This window comes from Corvus cornix, chromosome 4, assembly GCF_000738735.6.
Source record: "Corvus cornix cornix isolate S_Up_H32 chromosome 4, ASM73873v5, whole genome shotgun sequence".
Lineage (NCBI taxonomy): Eukaryota > Metazoa > Chordata > Aves > Passeriformes > Corvidae > Corvus > Corvus cornix.
The window spans coordinates 62,415,093-62,435,633 of NC_046334.1; the positions used below are offsets into that span (position 1 = coordinate 62,415,093).

Genomic DNA, 20,541 nt, shown 5'->3' on the forward strand with positions numbered 1-20,541 from the left:
GTGGGACAAGCTGCCATAAACTGAAGTTGCCATCTCTCTGGGAACTTCCTCTTCAGCTCCCGGCTTCCCCTTTTCAAAAAAGTAGTCAGTGCCTATAACCTCCTCATTCTTTCTTCATATTCAGTCGTGATCTTTGTTGCAGCTATGCCATTGTCCCAGTGCTCATGTTTGGCCCCTTTCTACAATATTGTTTTACCTCATTTGTGATTTTGCTTTGGTTTTGGCAAAAATATTATTCTGAATTTTTTTTTTTTTTTTTTTTTTTTAGGTAAGAAGAAGAAGTAAGAATTCACTGCTCATATGTTGAGATATGGATACACTATTACGCTATTCTGGTGGAACTTTTCTGTATCATTACTAGCAAGATTTTTCCATTAAAAAACTAGCTTTTGAATTTTAAGAGTGTCTGGGGCTTAAATTTTACCAGATGAACTTAAAACTTAGCTGTACAGACGGGACAATCTTCAAGTATATTCTTCCCAAGAGAGTGGAGTTGGGTCATTTTTCTACACTCTGAAGATGGGAAGTTTGCATGACAAAGACTCTTCTATCAGAGGACTGCATTTTTAAGTGCCTCAATCAAAAGGATGAAAAAATGGAATCTGTTTTAGCACATTGTTTTTCCTTCTTTGTAAGAACATGATTTAACTTTTTCATATTGCAGAAAAAAATGTTTCACCTTGGATAACATTACAGGTCATCCCTTTGCCCTATATCAAAAAGTTGATTTTCTTCTGACTATAAGTCCCATGCAACAATCTTGCCTTACTACTAGCATTATTTACTGGGTTAAATCATTGCTTTTTCCTCACAACATTGAAGCCTATGATTTATTTTCTTACAGCAAGTTCCACCAGTTTCAAGAAAAAAATAATTGTAGAAAGTGCTGATTGGCACTTCACAGTAGAAACAGAAATTCTGCATATTTAATAACCTACAGGTATTTCCTGTGTGGCTCACAAGCATTCCAAGTGCAGATTTCCTGTTAGCCATAAGCTGTATGCTCAGCACATATGGTCAATATGCTGGCACTGCAGTTGCAGGTTCATCCAAATCTCTGTTTCTAGGAGGATGAAAGCCAACAGGAGCTTCTGAGACTCCCATCCTGACACAGGCTAATGGGATCTCTGGGCACCTGTTGCCATATCCTGCCCATTAAATACTCCTCATGTGTCTCTTCTTGGTTTGTGGGACTGTTGGCCAGACGAAGAGCTTGTTGTGTGACTCACACCAGGAAGGATGCCCACCCTGGAGTGCATGGGTCATCCCTATGAAACTTGGCTCCCTTTTACAGCATCCTGCTTCTACTGCTTGTTCTCCAAATTCTCTATCACATCCAAAACAAGGTTTCCAGGCTCTGAGGTACAAACTAGCATGTGTAGAAAAATATCTCTCCATAACTAAGTGCATTTATTAAGTCTGCTATAAGCTCAGAGGGTAAGGATGCACTGATACATGTTCCAGTGCTGCTAATCTACTGGTGTTTGCACCTTTTGCACTTTCTGATTAATCTGGCTTCTTTTGACATTGGCTTTTCAACTTCATCTTCACAAAAATTTTCCACTGTTACGGGGTGAAAATCAAAGTAGAGGTTCATGTTGTTTGCAATAGTGTATTCCTAAAATTAGTCTGTATTAATTTAGGCATATTGTACAGATCAGCAGCTTTTAATACAGAGGCAGCTATCAGACAAGTCATACAAACTCTTGCTTTCATCTACATACAAGCATTTATTTACAAACCAATTAGAGGGACTTGGGGAAGTTATGGATATTTCATTTTCATGACCATATTCTGCAATTTTCTTCAGGGCTTGTTTACTTTCACAGGTGAGACACATGGCATGTAAGTCTCCTTGCTATTAATGGCATTACAAAAATATTCCATAGGAATGTTTACTTAAAATAATTATATCTATCCCAACAGCTGCATTCTTGCAGTTCTACTTCTAGTACTTTTTTTCTATTGTCTTCTCCATCTCACATAGTCTGAACAGCTAAGGTTGTATCTTTTAATACACTTTGGTAGCTGATTTTAATTACCACACAACTGGATTTAGTGGAAGTTTTGCATGAGTGAATACATATTACTAACTGCACATTGAATTTAAAAGCAACTACTTCATTACCAGTGAAGAGGGGAATTCTTTTAACACAAAGATATGATAAAGTTCAGAACATAAGAAAATGTAACAAAATCTCAGCACGTGAGATACTAAGTCACACTAACAGAGGTTTAAATGTCTGGAGATAGATATATATATATGCGTGTGTGTGTGTACACTTAAATGTAGAATTATTAATTAACTTTTAAGGCTGATATCCTAAATATTTTTATGCATTTAAATGGTTAAGTACAATAAGAAATCAGCTCCATACTTTGTCCTGTTTTTCCCTAGGCGATCCTTTAGCAGTGCTATTAATAATTGCACTATTAATACTGCCTGAGCATGGCTTTTGTGTAATGACAAAATCCAGATCAGAAGGTCACTGGGTTACAAAGTGTAGCAGGACCACCCTGCAGCATTTCAAGGGAGAAAATGGAGAGAAGAGTGATCCTGATGCTCTTCTAAGTTCTTATGTTCTTTCATTTGCTTTCCAGTACATGAAACTCTTTATTACCTTGAATTTCCTGGGTTAATTAAAAGCTGCTAGATAACATCAGTTTGTGCAGTGTACAGATGAATAGTATTCTAGTTTTAGGGTGACTCCTATTCATGTTTTAAGAACAGAGAGATAGTTTTAAATAATTAAAATGGTTATAAAATATGAGAAGATATGCCTTTAATCTTCGGATCATAGAAAATAATGATTAGTGATATATCAGCCCTACACAAGTAATAAATTACCCCAGCCAATAAAAAAGCAGCAAAAAGATGGTACATAATACGCTGTTGACTGACCCTGTGTAAAGGTTACAGCAGCCATTTCAGTATTGCGTCAGGGTGCTCTCTGCACAGCTCCACTGAATTGCACAGGTCTTGGGGTAAGTGTTTGGATGTGAAAAAGTGCATTTGGGTGCTGCAGAGCAATGTTCTGGTGGACAGCTGGCAGCAGCCCTCTGCCTGCTGCCCTGAACGTGTCACAAATGTACTGTCATGTGCACCACACTTGGCTTGTGGGAAGACGCTGTGACCAATTCATCCCTTTCCACAATGTGTCATCAGAAATGCTGCAAATCACATCTTTCTAATAATTCCTTTTTTCTTTTTATTTGTCTACTTCAGCAAGCAATTCAGTGCAATAGAGGCACAGCAGGTAGATGTGCAGATAAGTACCAGTTTCTGAGACCTCTACATTCACAGTATGATCAGTTTAGAGGGGTTTACTCTGGACAATATTTAACTCTGGACTCCTGGTCCAATGCCCCCATCTTTTGTGTTTCAAAGCAGTCTAAAAGATTAATGGCTAATTTGGACCCTCTGTCTCCAATAGCTGCTGAAATCTGTTTACACGCATTTCACCCGAGCTCCAGGTTTATTTTTGTCTAAAAGGAGCCAGGTTTGAGCACACCAAAACAGTTCTGCAAACCAAACCAATGCATGGCCAGCAAGGATAACCAGAACTGGCCCCAAATGGTCAAAGCAACGCTTATGACACATCACCACAGCACCAATAGAGACGGAGTTCTCAAATACTAAAAAAGTCGAAGGACACTGGAATTACCAATTGCTCAGAAACTGCTGTGGAAATATCTTACTCACTGGAAGTGATGTACTCAGGAGCCTTCCCAGGACTGAGTGGCACTGCCTCCTCATAATAGCCTTCAGGAAGGGAAGATGTTGGCAGTGGTGGAGGCCCATTATCTGGTGGCTAAATGAACAAAAAAAGAAAAAGTGATTACAGACCAACAAGGTGTTAAATTAAACATGGGCAGAACATCTGCTCATGACCAGTGCCAATGCAACCAGCTTCATAAACCCTGCTCTTGTGACTATTTCTTATGTTAACTGTCTCTAAAGGCAAGGCTCTGGAGGGCTAAATTAGATGTTCTGCAAGGTAGCATCTTCTAGATGAGAAGCAAACCTAATTCTCAAGCTCCTGATATGTTGCTGTAATTAAACAATAATAAGTCCAGGTTGAGACTTGAAACAATAAAGTTACTTAACTATGTTTATAACATGCTGATACATTTTTAAATGTATCATTATCATGCAGACCTGTACTTCTACTCATGGTAAGGAAACAGAACCTTCTTGCATGTCCTGTAACTTAGTCCTTTGGAGATAATAAACACTGTAGAATACTACTTGTCATTGCTAAGGATGGCATTGCTAAGGAGCTACATTAGAAGAATTTTTCTCTACAACAACAATAAGTGGTAAAAATGCTGAAAAGATACAGTTCTCTATTTAAGAACTGGAAATCTAATGGGGCTATGTAGGAAGGAGATTTCTATGCACAGACCACTTTACAGTGTTAAGGCTTATTTATTAGTATTTTACACTTAAAATAATTCACATTACAGCAGCAAACAAAAGTTTGGTTGGACAGTTTAGATAAGTTAAGTAGCCTGGGCTGGCAGAGACTAAGAACAGAAAATTAAACTATATTTTCATAGTAAGTGTTTTTTCAATGGCATATCAATTCTTTATATATATATATATATATATATATATATATATATACAAATGTCTAAAATACTATTGCTACATAGTCAAAACTGAGCTACAAACAAGGAAAATTTTGAAACATTAAGAAATTATTACATGATAAAATAAATATGTCCAATAACAGGTCAAATTCTAAAATGCTTCTTTTCTAAATATAAACCTGTTTTAAATTTAAAACTGACCAACTGCTGGTATGTTGATACAGTAACAAAGTAAATTTAGTACTCTGTGACTTCTTCCATATGACTTCTATTTCCTTAACAAGTACCAAAGCAACTGTATTTTACAGAACCCATTCATATTACCACAGATTTTTAGTTTCATATTTATGTGTTAGAGAAAATACTGGAGCCTTTTTTCAGCAAAAATGGTTTATTGCATGATTACAAAAATTTAACTTGCAAGCAGAGTCTCATTTCTGCAGTAACACTTTTTCAATACATCTTTCTCTTTTTTTTTTTTTTTTTCTCTTTTCATGTAATGACAGAGATGCAGCAGTGTTTGTCTGCACTGGACTAATCCAGTCTAGACTAAGGGAAAGAACAGAAATACTGAAGTGAGAAACTGGTTAGATACAGACACTTTTGGAGTGTACCTCAGTTGGGCTGACCAGTCTAGCAGAGCCTTCTTCCACATCACACAGATGAGGCCACAGGGACTATGCTCCTCTTTTGCTACAGACCTGAAGTTACCTGGGAGGAACCTGAGCTTTAATAACATGTGCCATTAACTGTACTGAAATTACTTCTGTGGGCACTTTCAGGGCTGGATTCATCTTTGAATATTTCAAAGCTAGACATCTCCAAATCTCATTGCTGATTACACACCTACGCCAGACACCTAATTCTTAACAACATTGCTAAGATGAGTCCCACCCTTAGTGTGCTCTGTAGTTAAATTCGTATCAGGTAGGTTATTCCACCTTGCAGGTAAGTGCTTGTGTATTCCCAGTGTGCAGGAAGGCAAGGAGCTAGTGACTAACCCTGCCCTTCAGCTCATCCAGCATGGACTTACCTTTGCACACCAAGTAAAATCAGAAACTTTTTCATGAGCAATGAACTGATTCATGACTGAACACAGAAATTCCTGGTCAGATTGAAATTTACACTAATACTACTTCTATATCAAATGATACAGCCAACTTCTTATGTCACAATCAATTACAAATTACAGTTGGCAATTACTGTTACCTACAATGTGAACTAAATGAGATTTCCTCACAGACCAGCTTTGCTAGAGAAATTATCTGTCAAAGAAGCAAAATAAAGAAAAAATATGACTTTCAGTGTAGTGACCATGTAATTTTGCTGAAAAAAATCAAATTGACAACCTGCACATCATGACAAAATAAATGAGTCTTTCAAGGTTAGCTGCTGCTGCACAACAGGCATACAGGACATTAAAAATTATTACATGTTCATTACTGTTGGAAAATTGACAGCAATTATGAATTGCTCTACACATATCACCTCTGTGTGGCCTGAAGTGCTAGACACAAAGAGGGGGAACTGACTCCAAAGAGTTGATTTTCTCCCTTCACGCAAGTGGGTAGAACCTTGTTCTTGTGAGTTGGCGTCACAGTTTGCTCCTGGAGCAGTATAAATTCATACCACCTATCTCATTAGACAAATTAATTTCTCAGTCTAGCCTTAAACCTTTTCCCCATCAGTTTTACATGCAAGATATGAAATTCCTATCAGTATTAAACCTCATTCACCCAGGAAATACCTGCCCTGAGTCATTCCAATTTTGACTTGACACAGCACCAAGGTTTCAAAGCTGTATTTTATCCGGGAACAAATGAGAGGTTCCAATAAAGACCGGGGGGAAAAAAATCCTTGTTTTTAGACAAAATGTTATTCAGAATGAAAGAAAAAAGGAAATGAAACACAAATGGTACTTGTCTGATTTTGACCCTGCTGGAGCACCAGTTACTTCATACAGCTGGGGCGGGCTGGGCTGTGCAGCCAACATCAACACAGATGGAATCCATTGCTGAATTAACTGGGCCCTCCTCTCTGAAATGCATTTTGCAGTGCTTGCCATAACAAAGTTGAAAACAATTATAAAAAAGATTTTTCTTTTTTTAAGAAGAGAGAAACAGAAACATCCAACATTAAATACTTTCTGATAAAAGCAGGGCTGTTTTAATATCAAAAAACCCTGACTGATTAAAAAAAAAATAAAAATGCCTCACTCAGATCTGTACAATAAACAGCTACATCTTTTGGGAGCTACAGAGTACACAAGTTTGATCACCAAGATACATAAAACATACACGTGTGCATTCTGGTATTAGTTACTAATATTTATAGTGCTTTAATGTTTTTACTATTGCTAGTTGTATTGTTTAATTCTTTCCACTCAGCATTTTTTACTGGAAGAATTTTGATGAAGTTGTGAATTATGAACTAAGTCTTTATTGAATAACCTTTCAATAATTTACTTGAAAAAATAAAAAGGCCATAAACCCCACAAAACTATTCACATATTCTGTAAAAGAATTAAATCTTAAAAAACACTAGAACACGTGTCACTTGAGTGGTATCAAGATGAGAGACCTGGCGACCTGCAAGGAAGGCATTAGCATGAATTTCTACTTTTTTTTTTTTTTTTTTTTTAATGGCAGGCAGCAGAGAAGAAACCTAGAGAAAGAATGCTGCCTCTCAAGATAAACCACCTCTCTCAGCCACAGGAATAAGAACTGGGAAAATAAATTGACATTACTTTTATCTCCTTGGAGGGAAAGGGACAAAGATGAGTACTATGTTGTTGTCCAGAATAATAACAGTAATAATGAAACAGTACTGATGAAGATGTTTGTCAAGTCCTGGGTTTGAGACCAACCTGAGAGATGCTTTAATTGAAACCAAGAAGCAGATGAGGTGATCATTACACTACAGAGTTGAGGTCTCTGATCACATTAGAAACTGGATTGTGCATGTGCCAATTCCAACTTACAGAATGGATTGTTGAGAGAAAGAAACAAAATGGTAAAATTCATTACCCTACTGAAACAGATTTATATGGACACATTAATTTAATGGTATTTTAAGGTCTTCCCCACCACCTCCCCATCTATATTCCATAGACCACTCATAAACTCTTTCTTCCTTTATCCTAAGAGAGACACTACTTTATTTCTCCCCTTCTGTCAAGGGTACTGAGCAAGATAGTAACTTTTATTTTAGGGATAGTCTATCTGATAATCTGGTGAAAATATGGAAAGCAGTCTGAAAGACAAAGAAAAATAAATGCCAATGTATAGAGGCCGGAGGATGTAAAATCACTTTATATCCCAATGAACTTCCCACTTTGTAGGAAAGAGAAAGAAATACCTTCCTTTATGCAATGATTCAGGATGTGGAGATTTCCAGTGCAAAGCAGTGAGTTTAGCAGAGCCTATCCGTAACCTGTGCTGCAGGCAAAGACTGCCAGCAACTCAAGTGCCACATTCACATGTGTTATTAGATCGACCACCAGTTTGGATCCAGCTGGACTGTGGAGACGGCTGACACATAACCCCTCAATGCTGAAGGCAGCAACACGAAAATGGAAAAGTGGTCACACACTGGTGATGTCTAAGAAAGCTTTTTGGGAGCCAGCAGGCAAATGGGGGCTGTCAAGAAGAAACTTTGACACGGGCACATGTCATTTGCTCTGGAGCAAGCTTAGACCTGACCTCTGCTCAACCCCACTGCATCTTCAGCCTGGAGGGGGAAGAGTACACACACATTTGTGATCCCTAATTCCACATGTGAAACAATGGATGTCCCAAAAGCAAGATGAACCAACAAACTGAGTAAAATACAATTCACAAAATTACTGAGCATATATTTCAATCAGGCTTTTTTTGTAACACTGTAAGGGTTGGAAACCCTTGCCACTTGGTATGACAATCCTTAAATAAATTCAAAATTGTGCTAAAGAGAAATCACTATTTATTGCCAGCAGTTAAGAACCTGGATGGACCTTGGATTTATTCAGGACAAAAGTGCTGACTTTGTGGGATACTAAGACCATATTGAGCTGTGCTATATTATCCTGAGTGTACACAAGGAGAAGCTGAGAAACAGTCTTAATTTGACCTCAGCTTCATATTCTAAGATTACTATTTCTGAGCTTGTCAGCTGGAGCCCACAAAACCAGGAGCCAAATAATGTGAAGGAAGTCTAACAACTTATCTTCCCAGCTTCTGAGTGCAAAAGACAGCAAAACCATCCAGACAGCCACAGAACTCAACTTTCTGGAATGGAGCATACCTGTCAGTCCCACCAGAAGGAGGGTAACAGGGCCACATGATGGGCTGGTGTAGTCCCACCTGACTGTCTCTGAGTGTACATGCAATTACAGCACACACCTCTACAATGCCAGTGCTGCCAGGAAAAAATCAAAAGGAATTCCCTGAGGAATGAACAACCAGAGTTTGACATGAGGGGAGGCCCAGCAATATGAATCTCATGAATAGCAGAACTCGTCACCCACCGGCTCCTGCAGTGCTAACAGATGAGTGCAAGGGGGAAAGTAGTGGAAGTGATTACCAGGTGGAGGGAGGATGAGTGTAAGCACAAGTGGAGCTTTTTCTTAGGGGGTGATCCTGAGCAGGGACTTGAGCAGGTTTAAGGTTAAGAACAGAAGGCACACACTTGGCACGCTGTTCTCCAGGGAGTGGAGGAACATCTGACACAGCCTGCGAGCGTGTCTGCTGACTCAGGGGTGAATGCCTAATTAAAGGTATCACTGGAAGAGTGCTTAGTATGTACAGTGACTACAAACAGATCACAGCCTCAGAAAGCACAGCCTGATGCTGGGAAAGAGATCTGAACACGCTTGCATTAAAGAATGAATCAGGGCATCCTATGGCTCCACAGTTTGATATGAAGATTGTCTGGAGAGCATTTACACAGGAACCTCACCAGGAGCTGAGTTACTTTTTCACAAGACACAACACATCTGCTCAGATAGCTGAACAACCCCTTTACCTAAGAAACAGGAAGGCAAAGATGGCAATGAAGAGGGCCAGATAGAAACAGTAACAGAACAACATAGTATATTGACCAAGTAGAAAATGCAGTTGGTTCTTGCATCTCTGATGGCACTGTCAGTCTGTGTCCAGACATAAATTGTCTCAGTTCTTTCTACTGTATGTAATTACATTTGAGATATTAAATAAAACCAAAAAGACTGGAGCATGGAATGCACCACTGAAAGGACAGGTAGCTGGAAGGAGTTACGCCCAAACTCTGTGGAAGACTGGAGTGAAAATAAACTCCAGACTCAGTGGAAGGAACAGAAGATCTAACAAAATAATTAAAAGTGAAAGAGAATGAGCCAGAAAAAAACCCAAGGTATTTCTGTATCATTCAGAATTTATAATAAAAGATTATTACACAGCCAGTTGGAAGCATCACTCAGACAAAACAATAGACCTGAGTCATGTCAAGCAAAGGGTCTGTGTGTACCAAGAAATGAAATGGGCTTTAATTAATGCTAGGGAACACTTTCATACATATTACATGAGAAAGATTAATCTGAATTTTAAGCAGCATGGGGCTCTCAGTCAGAGTTGTTTACTGTGACTGTGCTCAAAGAAGTGTCTGTATTCCCCAGCAAAAACAAAATCACCTTTCTCTTACAGGAGTTAATAAATTCATCCAAATATGTGACATGGCAGTGAGGACATGATAGTACAGTGAGAAAAGTGTAGGCAACGCCATTTCCACTGGAACAATATTGTCTAAGGGCCTGAGCACTGCATCAAATTAAAACAAGAGGAGACTTGGTACTTACCGGCCTAATTCCTTCTCCATGTATTTGTGCACAGAACATCAGCGAGCATGATCAGGAAAGCAAAAAGTCTGGTCACTAACTATCAACACAGGGAGGGTGTTCTATGGACTGGTATAGCACAGAAACAAATTAAAAACCTGAGGTCAGGAGTGTGAGCCATGCTAAGAAAAATGGTGGGATAATATCCTATAAAATCTGTGGCATTAGTAATTTAATAATTTTCTAGTACCAGTATCCAGCTAAAAAAAGACAAAAGGGCAAATAGCTTCACAATGATCATAAAAAGAATTTGGTAAAGAAGTTCAATTCTACTCTAACTCATTCAGTTTAAGTGTAAATTCCAATTAAAAGCAGCTGAGAACAGCTCATTCTGGCAGCTTAGACATGAGGAAAGTTTTGAAATATGATGATGTGTATTGCTATAAAGCTATACTATAAATTAATTGAGAAGGTAATTGCTTTCACTAAAACTTTTCTGTGGTACCATTTTTAAATGTGAAATAAATCATCAACAATAATTCACCAACCTCAGCCATGGAAAATGGGAATGACAACTAGTGTCCTGCAAGACATGGCTAACACAAAAAGAGGTGGTATACATTTCTTTATCCTTATTCCTTATGCAATCACATATTATGGGCAAAACTATTCCACAATCACAGGAATTAACCTGTGCCCAGGTGGCCAAGAAGGCCAATGGCACTGGCCTGGATCAGCCATATTGTGGCCAACAGGACCAGGGCAGTGACTGTCCCCCCGTACTCAGCACTGGTGAGGTCACACCTCAAATCCTTTGTTCAGTTTTGGGTCCCCCACACCCAGAAAGGCATTGAGGTGCTGAAGTGAGTCCAGAGAAGGGCAACAGAGCTGGGTCTGGAAAGGGTCTGGAGGGCAAATCTTAAAAAGGGAGGCTGAGGGAGCTGGGATGTTTAGCCTGGAGAAAAGGAGGCTCAGGAGGGACACTATTGCTCACCTGAAAGCAGGTTGCAGCCAGGTGGGGTCAGTCTCCCAATTAACAAGCAACTGGACAAATCTAACAGTCTCAAGTCATGCCAGGGGAGGTTTAGATATTAGGAGAAGTGTATTAATCAGAAGGGTTGTCAAGCACTGAAAGAGGCTACCCAAGGAAGTGGTGAAGTCACCACCACTGGAGCTATTTAAAGATATGTAGATGTGGCACCTGGGGGCATGGCTTAGTAGTATCTTTAGGCAAACAGTTGGACTCAATGATCTTAAGGGTCTTTTCCAACCTAAATAATTCTGATTCTATGTCCAGAAGACTGCTGTTCTGGTCACTTATGATCAAAGTACATGATCCTTATAGCAGGTACTCAGGAGAGATAACAATATTGTTCATTAGCAGTAACCCATAGCTCAAAATGAAACTGATAGAGCCTTTCTTATACACAGCAGAATGAAATGAAACCTGAGAGGAATATGATTGGGATTACAAAGGACATCTGAAGCACAGGTACCATGGTGAGGGGAAAATAACCTACTTAAACACAATGACAAAGACTGGCAATGAACACTGGGATGGTGGAACCACTTTCAAATTGAAATAGTGGCCTAAACAAACCTAAATGCTAGTAAATAGCTTTTGGTAGGTTTCTGAAAGGGTTAATATTTTATCATTGCCTGCAATAAGAGTAACTGCACTGATAAATCAAAAAGGTCTCTTTACTTGTTCCTTCATTATGGAAGAACTTGTGCAGACCTGTTCAAGGTGAAGGTATAGCCAGCTCTGAATGAAACAAATGAATATTTGTTGAATTCATTTTTGTGGCTTTTGAAACTTCTTTAAGGAAACAACCTGAAAATTAATACTGTCTTAAGATCATCTTTAAAGAGGAATAGAGAATAAAAACTGCTTTTCAGTGTTAGAAGAAAAAGGTAGATGAAAGAGAGATTCCCAATTACCCACCTGGCACATGGACCCCTTGCTTTTGTTATGGTACTTTAGAGTTATACATTTTAGAGAATGATCTAAAGCTGGCACTTTTTTGGTTGCTGTGAAAAGAATGATTGGTGATATATCACCTCAAGAATCCTTTTGATTTCCAGGTGATTTTTCTTCTTCTTCTCCAAGGACACTGTCTCCTTTCAGCATTTTCTAATAAATATCTAAGAGTTTACCTGACAGGCAGCCAGATAAAGGGAGGTGGTCAAATCATTTCTCCACAATAGGAAACCCATTTAGGAAACCCATGAAGCACTCCTACAGAGTGACTGTGTATTGTGCAGGAAGAGATTGGAGGAAGATGACCCATCCTTTTGATTCATATCTGCAGGGTTCTGGAATTCTGATGAACATTTGTTGCAATTAAATAATTATTAAATTGTCAATATTCCAAGAAAAACAAAACATACACTCGATTTTACTGTGAAAATCATGCAGAATAGCCAAGTGTGCTGTTTGTGTTTGATTTTGTTGGACAGCACAGTGCAATGAAATCACCGACTGTCAGATGTAATATGACAACCAAATGCTTGGAAGCTAGAAGTATTCTGTCACTGTCATGCTGTGGATAGTTTATGCCAGTAATCCCTCAGGCATATCGGAGCAGCGGGACACACCAGATATTATCCTACTGCTTCAGTGGAAAATGTACTTCAAGGCAACTTGGTGATAGTGCAACAATGGGATCCCAGGTGTTAAACCACTGGCAGCACTTTGAACCATTCTCAGAGCCTTGGCTCTGTTATTCCTCCAAACCCATCACCTAGCACTGCTTTGTGCCTGTCAAGAGCAGGGGAAATCCATAAAAGTAGCTGCTGATGTAGAGGTGGGTGAGGCAGGCTGAAGACAAGCCCCCGCAGTAAGCAGGTCCAGGAGGGGAGAACAGACAGGACTCTTTTGAAACACGGGGATCTCTGGCTCTGCTGCTGACCCAAACAAAGCTTCAGAGCTGCTGGCACGGTATCCCTGCCAGCAACCTCATAGTAATGCACCCAGACAAGTGTTGTGTCAGCTTTGTAAAGGGACTCAGCATTGCCCTTAGGCTTCACATCCTTTATCTGCAGCATTTACTTTGCCAGCCACCTCAAAGAGCTGCTTGCTAAAGCAAGAGGGGATTTGGGCTTTCTATGCTTGACAGAAAGTCTGCTAGACCAGACGTAGCCAAGGAAATGTATACAAAAGAGAACTGCTAAGAGACTGTGTGCTTAGTGATTTTCTTGATTCAAGTATACCTAAAGGCCCAACTTTGTCCCTCAATTTTAAGACCTGATTCAAAGTCCACTGAGTCTAGGAAAACTCTCCAGGCTCTAATGTGTTTTAATAACTGAAGAATTCCTTGACACTATTAACAGTATATCTCTTAATAAAATGAATTTTATACTCTTTGTTCATGGGCTGATGAAAAACAAAACTGATACAATATTCGACCTGAGCAAATATGCAGGTCTATTTACAGATTTACAAAGGAAACCTTGCACAGCACCTGCCCACACATAATTCTGGCTCCTGGCACTACTTTAAGGAGTATTTAATTCCTTCCCACCCACACATCTTTACATAAGTTGAAGCTTAAACACCAATTCAGACTAAACATTTTTGAATGCAGAAATCCTTGAGTGACATAAAGAGAAACAGTGGTGTGAATGAACCTTTAATTTTCATCACTTTCAATAACTGATGGACTAAACCCAGAGATTTAAACTGGTGTATAGTTTATTTGAAGTTATTGATTCCCACTTCCAGTAAATTCCTACGCTCCATTAGCACACTGTGTTTTCATTGGAGGCTAAGACCATCACAAAATGTTACTTAGCAAGTGGAAAAAGCTTTCTGTCCTGAATAGCTGCCAAAAAGTAGTGCCATACAGAATGACTTCCAACTTGCCATGTGAAGAAGGGCAACCTGGAGCAGGATATCCCAGCCTCTGGTGGGCCCAGGAAATTTTTTCCACTCAGCTATGAAGACAGTCTAGGAAAAATGGCTAGGAAAGGTAGCTCAGTATTTGTGTCAGTGCAGTTATATACAGTTTTCATAGAGATTGGCATCAGCTACAAATTTTTAGGACTCTATTGATTCAGGGTGTCTTGAAATTCACCATGCAGGAGCAGCAATGGAAGGGAGAATTAGATCTTGGCCACTGTCACTAATGTCCTGTGTATGAAAAGAAAGATAACATGATGGTCTCTGAATATATCAAATAATAATGAGGGTTTAACAAAGAGACATCTAATAGAGAAAGGTTTCCAAAAAACAGTTAAAGATCAGTTCCATTATATCAATGTGACTTCGGGAGAAGAATTCAGAGAGTCAGACTGGGGTTTGAGCTTGCCTTCAAAGGACAAAAAGCTGATGGTTTTGTCTTTCCCTTCTGATTCCACCTGGTCTTTTGCAGGTCAGCAGCAGTCTGCCATCTTTTTCACAAATTACAATGTGCTACCATCTTAAAATATCACCACTTGTAACCTGTATTTGGATGCTGCAAAACAATGAGAGTCTTGGGACATCTCCTGGCTCATCTCATGGTGGCAGCAACACCAGAAAGGGAGGTGAAATCCACCACTGCCTGACAGCAACAACAGAATTGCAGAAAAACGGGCAAAAATCAGCTTCTAACACTATGGAAAAACTTGATGAATTCACTGAGGTGAAAACATCCTCAGTGCTGCAGGCAGATCACAAGGGAGGACCATGTTCAAACTCCACTTTGCCAGGCTCAACATGAGAACACCACACTGCAGACCAGCCAGCTCTGTGTCAACTTCCACAGTAATTCCCACAGTATCTCAGAGAAATATTTTTGTTACTAAAAAATCCAAAATGAACTACTGCAAAAACTAGTGTTGACCTCCTGGACCCAATTCATACTTCACACCATTTCACTTGCTGCAGCTGTACCAACTTTAGGGGAATTTACACATTAGTGTATAAGAAAGGAAAAGGAGATGGATCTTTTTAAGAAAAACAACTTGAACCTTCAGAGACAAACTGAACATACACAAATATGAAAGAATGAGGATCTCAGTTGGTTTCAGTTTATGAAGGTGGTACCTGTCTACGTTTCAAAGGCATGTGCACTTTGCATAATTTTCCTGCCTGTCCCGAACCCTTTCCCTTGTAATTTATGCTGTATGTATTTTGAATTAAAGTAAAATAATCAGTTTCTGGCACTGTTAACCATGAAATGGATTCTCTAAGTTACACTGCATATTAATAAGACTACCTTTGCATCCATTAAACATATATTAATTTACAGTCACAAACTTAAAGCTGGCATTGCTTAGGGAGAAACTAAGATTAAGGTATTCCATACAATACATGTTTGTAGTGGTTTTTTATTTTTTTCTTCAGTACATAGCATTTTACAAAAGGCTGGACAGGAGTTCGATCTGACAAATTACTGATAGATTAGTTCTTATATTCATAAGATGCTACTGGCTTATATACCTCTTAGGACCAGGGACAAATGTGACAACAAAATAGGACACTAAAATGAGGCAGAACATCAGCCATCCAGTTATTCTGGCCCTGTAAGAATCTGTGCTTCCTGATTCAATGAATGTGAGTCTCCATGGATTGCCCTTATCATTGTGCACAAAATTTTTCACACAAGAATAAAGAGATGGATACTTTATCAGTATCAGTTCAACTTTCAACTAAACCATGATATGCTTATGCTTCTCTAAAAAAAAATGTTGAAAATGTTTTCTTCCTCATATCTACTGTAAAGTCAGTAAGAGAGAAGCATTGGAACTTGTTTACAGTTTTTTCTGTAACAAGACAGCTGCTCCCAACTGGAGGATTGAATTACAGACCTCAATCAGTATCTTTGCTATAAACACCTCTAAGAATCAGTGCATCTACTTGATCTGAAGGGAATTTCCTATCCAGAGACCGGGCAGGAAAGCCACTAAAGACTTTATTCAAAAAAAGAAAGTATTCTTCCTTCATTTTAAAACTCTGCCCCTTCATTTCTCAGCTATCGAAAGGAGACTTCTCATGAGGCTTGCTCCAGGAAATGTTACCAATAAAAGTGTTAGAAACTGGCTGGGACCTGTGGCCTTGGCCAGGCCAACCTCCAATATAGGATAGGCCAAACTTTGAAATTAAGGCTATGTTGCTCAGACTTTTGTCATGTGAATTTTGAAAATCTCCAAGGATTACCATTCCACAGCCTTTGCAGTGACCTATTCCCAGACTTATTTTACCACACGGAATTTTTTGACATCCCTCCTACAGACTGAACCGAATTCCCTCAACCAAAGCAGAGGTGAGAGGAATAAATACTTCCCTGGACCTGCAGGCTCTTTTCCCTTGTAACCATTTCTGCTAGGATTTACCACAAATACATTCTCTCTTGTATATATTTATATAATTAAATATAACACTCACCAGCCACTGCTGAGGTATTTCTGGCAGAGGCATTTGAGGAGGTGCCGGCAAACTGTTGGCAACTTCTTGCTTCTGGACATGTTCTTTTATTTCTAAACCTGTGGAAGAGCAACAAACATCACTTAATACCTTGGTGGATGCAAATGGAATATTTTTTCCACATGTGGATCCCATGTCTGACTGTCACACACTGAAATCTGGCATGCAGTTCTGATCACAGCCCACCTCCCAAGTGCAGTTACTGAGGCAGGACTGGAAGAATGCTGGGAATTCAGGAATTTAATCAAGCAGAACAAACACATACTTACTCTATATGATAATGACATATATGCTGTTTGGATCAACAAATACCAGACATTGAAAAAAATTACAGGAAATCATTCTGAACTGCCCATCCATCTCAAACTGAAAGACTTAAACAACATTCAAACACGCTGCCAGGTGCCTGCCATACAGATAAAAACATTTATTGGGTGCATATAGCACAGTTAAAAACATCCCAGTGGCAGCATACAGTGAATAAAACACAGTCACCCTGTGGGCAGTACCTTTTTTCAATGGAGATGAACAACAGCGGTTCCCATGGCACATTTTGGATGGGCAAGGCTATCACACAGAAACAAGCCCCAAACCATCTTTCATGACAAAAGAATGTGAAGAGGGTAGAAGAAGAGCCCCCACCTGCCTGCTTTCCTGGAAGTGATGGTGACAGCTCTTAGGCCAAGACCACAGTGCCCACATTCCCTGGGCCCCCTGTTACCACCACCATCTCTGATCATGGAGCTGCAGTGTGAGTCTGCACAAGTCCCAGCAGATGCAGGATGCTGTGCCACCCCAGCCTGGAGCACTGCTGAGAGACACTGCCCTAACCAACTCACCATTAAACAGAACTACACACTGAGCATATTTTCCCACCATTTCCTTCTTATGAATTTTTATTTTAATAACCCCCTCGTTTTCCAGGTGAATTTGAAAAAGGAAAAGTATCTGAATGTAAAAGCTGCTTTGAGGGTCCTTTGTGTCATTGTTGCATGTCTCTCACAGGACAAAAGAGGAATGGACTGCTCATTCTGTGTTTTTGGCACAATAATTTAAATCACAGTTGAATTCACTTCATAGAAACAGGATATTGTTTATTTTTCTAAATATCAAAGGAAGATTAGGGTGCATCTCCTCAATGTTCTGGCAAAAATTCAGTCCATGGATTGTACCCTGCTTAACCCTACACTGAATTTAGTTCCTAGTGTTTAGTTGCATTTTTAAAATATGTATTTATATAGTCAAATGGATGCCTTTTGGTCAAAATCATACAATTCTCAAGAATGTAATTGATGAAACATTTCTTGTCCTAATATCCCAATCCCACTGGCTGTGAAGTCATGGGTTGAAAAACAACATTGATAAATTAAACTATCTCTAAAGATTACAGATTCTTCTTTCTTCCTACAAATCAAGAGAGTGATTAATCTTGGGAAATATTCCTTTTTTTTCTTTTTTTTCCAGTATAAATTTCACTTGTTGCTCTTTACATAGGATGAGTCCATATCATGACTGCCATCAATATTCAAGTCTCCCATGGTTTCCATAACAACCAGAAGTCATATGTAAAGTTTTTTACTGAAAAAAACACAAACTATTCCAAGTGAATATATTGACTCTGTGAAACTATTTTCCCCCAGTTTTCATCTATGTGTGTTTTAAGCAAGAACCTGCTCTAACATTTAATTCCTTCTACCAACTTACACTGCAGAAGGAGTACTACAGGTTTAGGACATCAGGTCCCTTTAAGGAAAACAGGCAATGTTGACAGTCATATTAAATGACTAAATCCAGCAACAGTTCTTACTCCAAAATAAACTCTTTGTGTTTTTGTTTTTTAGAAGAAAGTCTGAGTTTTAGAAGGAAATGCCAAGTTTTTTTTACCTACAATCCATTGGGCATGCCAAGGCTCTGGAAGAAAAATAAGGTTTATAGTTTTGCCAGCTATTCAGAGTAACCACTGGTTTGGATGCAGGGCAGGTTGAGGCCAGGCAGCTATGACCTGAAGAATACATCTGCCTGGCCCAGTTCTCTCTGCTTGAGAGATATTAGTTGAAGAAAACAGTGTGCATTTGGGGGAGATGGAACAAAACAAGGTAAAAGATTTCTAAAGAATTCCCCAAGTAAGAACTCACTCAGTTTGAAGTGTTTTACTAAAACCCAACCAGCCCATCACAATAATTTCCACACCTTTACAAAGAAAAACATAATTGTTCATTTCCAGACGTTCTAAAGAGGCCAGCCAATTCCCAGCTCCCCAGATCCTTCATTACCATTCCCCATTGATCTTACATGGTTTTCTCCAACAATCAAAAAATTCTTTTGGATTCACCCTGTTAATTTTTGCAAATGCAACTAAAGAGCTTGAACTCAGCATAGTCCTCAAGCCTCTTAAACTGTGCTAGCAACCCAAGAGCTCTCGTGGAGTTGTGTGGGTGGAGTAAAACAACAATTTGAAAAACAGGCTCCAAACGATAGTTCATCTTAGTTACAGAGTACTGTGGGTTTATGCATCTTTTATTGCTTTTAATCTTAATGAAGAGATGAATAGTTTCAAAGGGATGGGAGTACTGAATGTTATAACCGATTAAAAAAGCAGCAGGGTCGGCTCCAGTAAAGTACATGACTCCCTGGGTAGTTTCACACACGCTCAAAGCCAGGACGTGATGGCAGAGCTCCCAGGGAGGCAGTTCTTCTCCTTCCCTGCCTTGTTCCTGTCCCTGCACCAACCTTTTCTTTGAGCCAGCATAAGCATGTGTGTGGCCTTCGGTTGAACCAGACCAGCAAAGTGACACTGGTTAGGACTAAACCAGCAAAAAAAAAAAACAAATAATGTTTGTGCTAGCTAGAAAGGAAGAAGCAATACATGAGTACCCTGGGGAGAGAAACTGGATGCTTTTTTAGAGGACATGCTGGCTTAAATTCTATTCTATTCAATTCCATAAACTAGTGTTTATAGACATATAAAGCATAGTCCTATGATCTCTTATTTAACTGAACTATGGGGTTTCCTCAATTCTAGTTTGAACTGGAGCGTATCTTTTAGAAAAGTATTCCATCTTGATAAGATGCCAGCAATGGCATGCAGAACTTGCTAAGTTCTTCCATTAGTTCATAACTTCAATGCTCAAAACATGCTTTATTTCCATTTTGAAATAAACATTCAGTCATTGCATTTACTGTTGTGTAAGTCTAGGAGCTTGTTCTCATTCATTCCTTTTCTACATAAAGATTAATTATGACACCTCATTTTGCATAATTTGAAGGCATATTTCTGGATTCTTTAATCACTTTTACAACCTTTCTTTGAAATGTCTACATTTTATTTCCTTGAATGAAGGCACTAGAGGTGAGTAAAATGTTCCAGTAACAACCGCACTGAGCAAAGCCCTACCACTTAATACAGGGATCTCGTATGGATTTTGGTGATTGATGGATCCTGTAATTGGATGAAATGGATCTTGTTACAGAGCCTGCAATAGACTTTAAAACCTAACTGGTAGGTGCTGAATAGTGGAAAGCTATGGTTCTGGGGTCTTTTTATCTGTCACCACATGTAGAGACATAAACTGAACACACCTAGGAAGGTGTGCTGGCACAGGGAAATTGATATTCACATAGTTAAGACCTCTCACCCTCAAACTGATTTTGAACTGTCTATAGGGAGCAAATCTTTACCCGCGATAACTCCCACATACATCATGCCTAGGAACTGATGGAGGAGACAAGTCAGCTCAGGCCAAACCAATGC

General features: G+C 39.2%; 1 protein-coding gene across 5 annotated transcripts in view; it reads right to left on the minus strand.

Moving 5' to 3' along the window:
• The window catches only part of AFAP1 (actin filament associated protein 1), a 114,849-nt gene that overhangs the window by 43,200 nt on the left and 51,108 nt on the right, over nucleotides 1–20,541 (minus strand). For all 5 annotated transcript variants that reach the window (XM_039550923.1, XM_039550921.1, XM_039550922.1 and 2 more), the window contains exons 3-4: nucleotides 16,752–16,849; nucleotides 3,704–3,812 (exon numbers count right to left, since the gene is read on the minus strand). In XM_039550923.1, coding sequence (XP_039406857.1) covers nucleotides 3,704–3,812; nucleotides 16,752–16,849 — 207 coding nt within the window. The remainder of the gene's footprint in view (nucleotides 1–3,703; nucleotides 3,813–16,751; nucleotides 16,850–20,541) is intronic.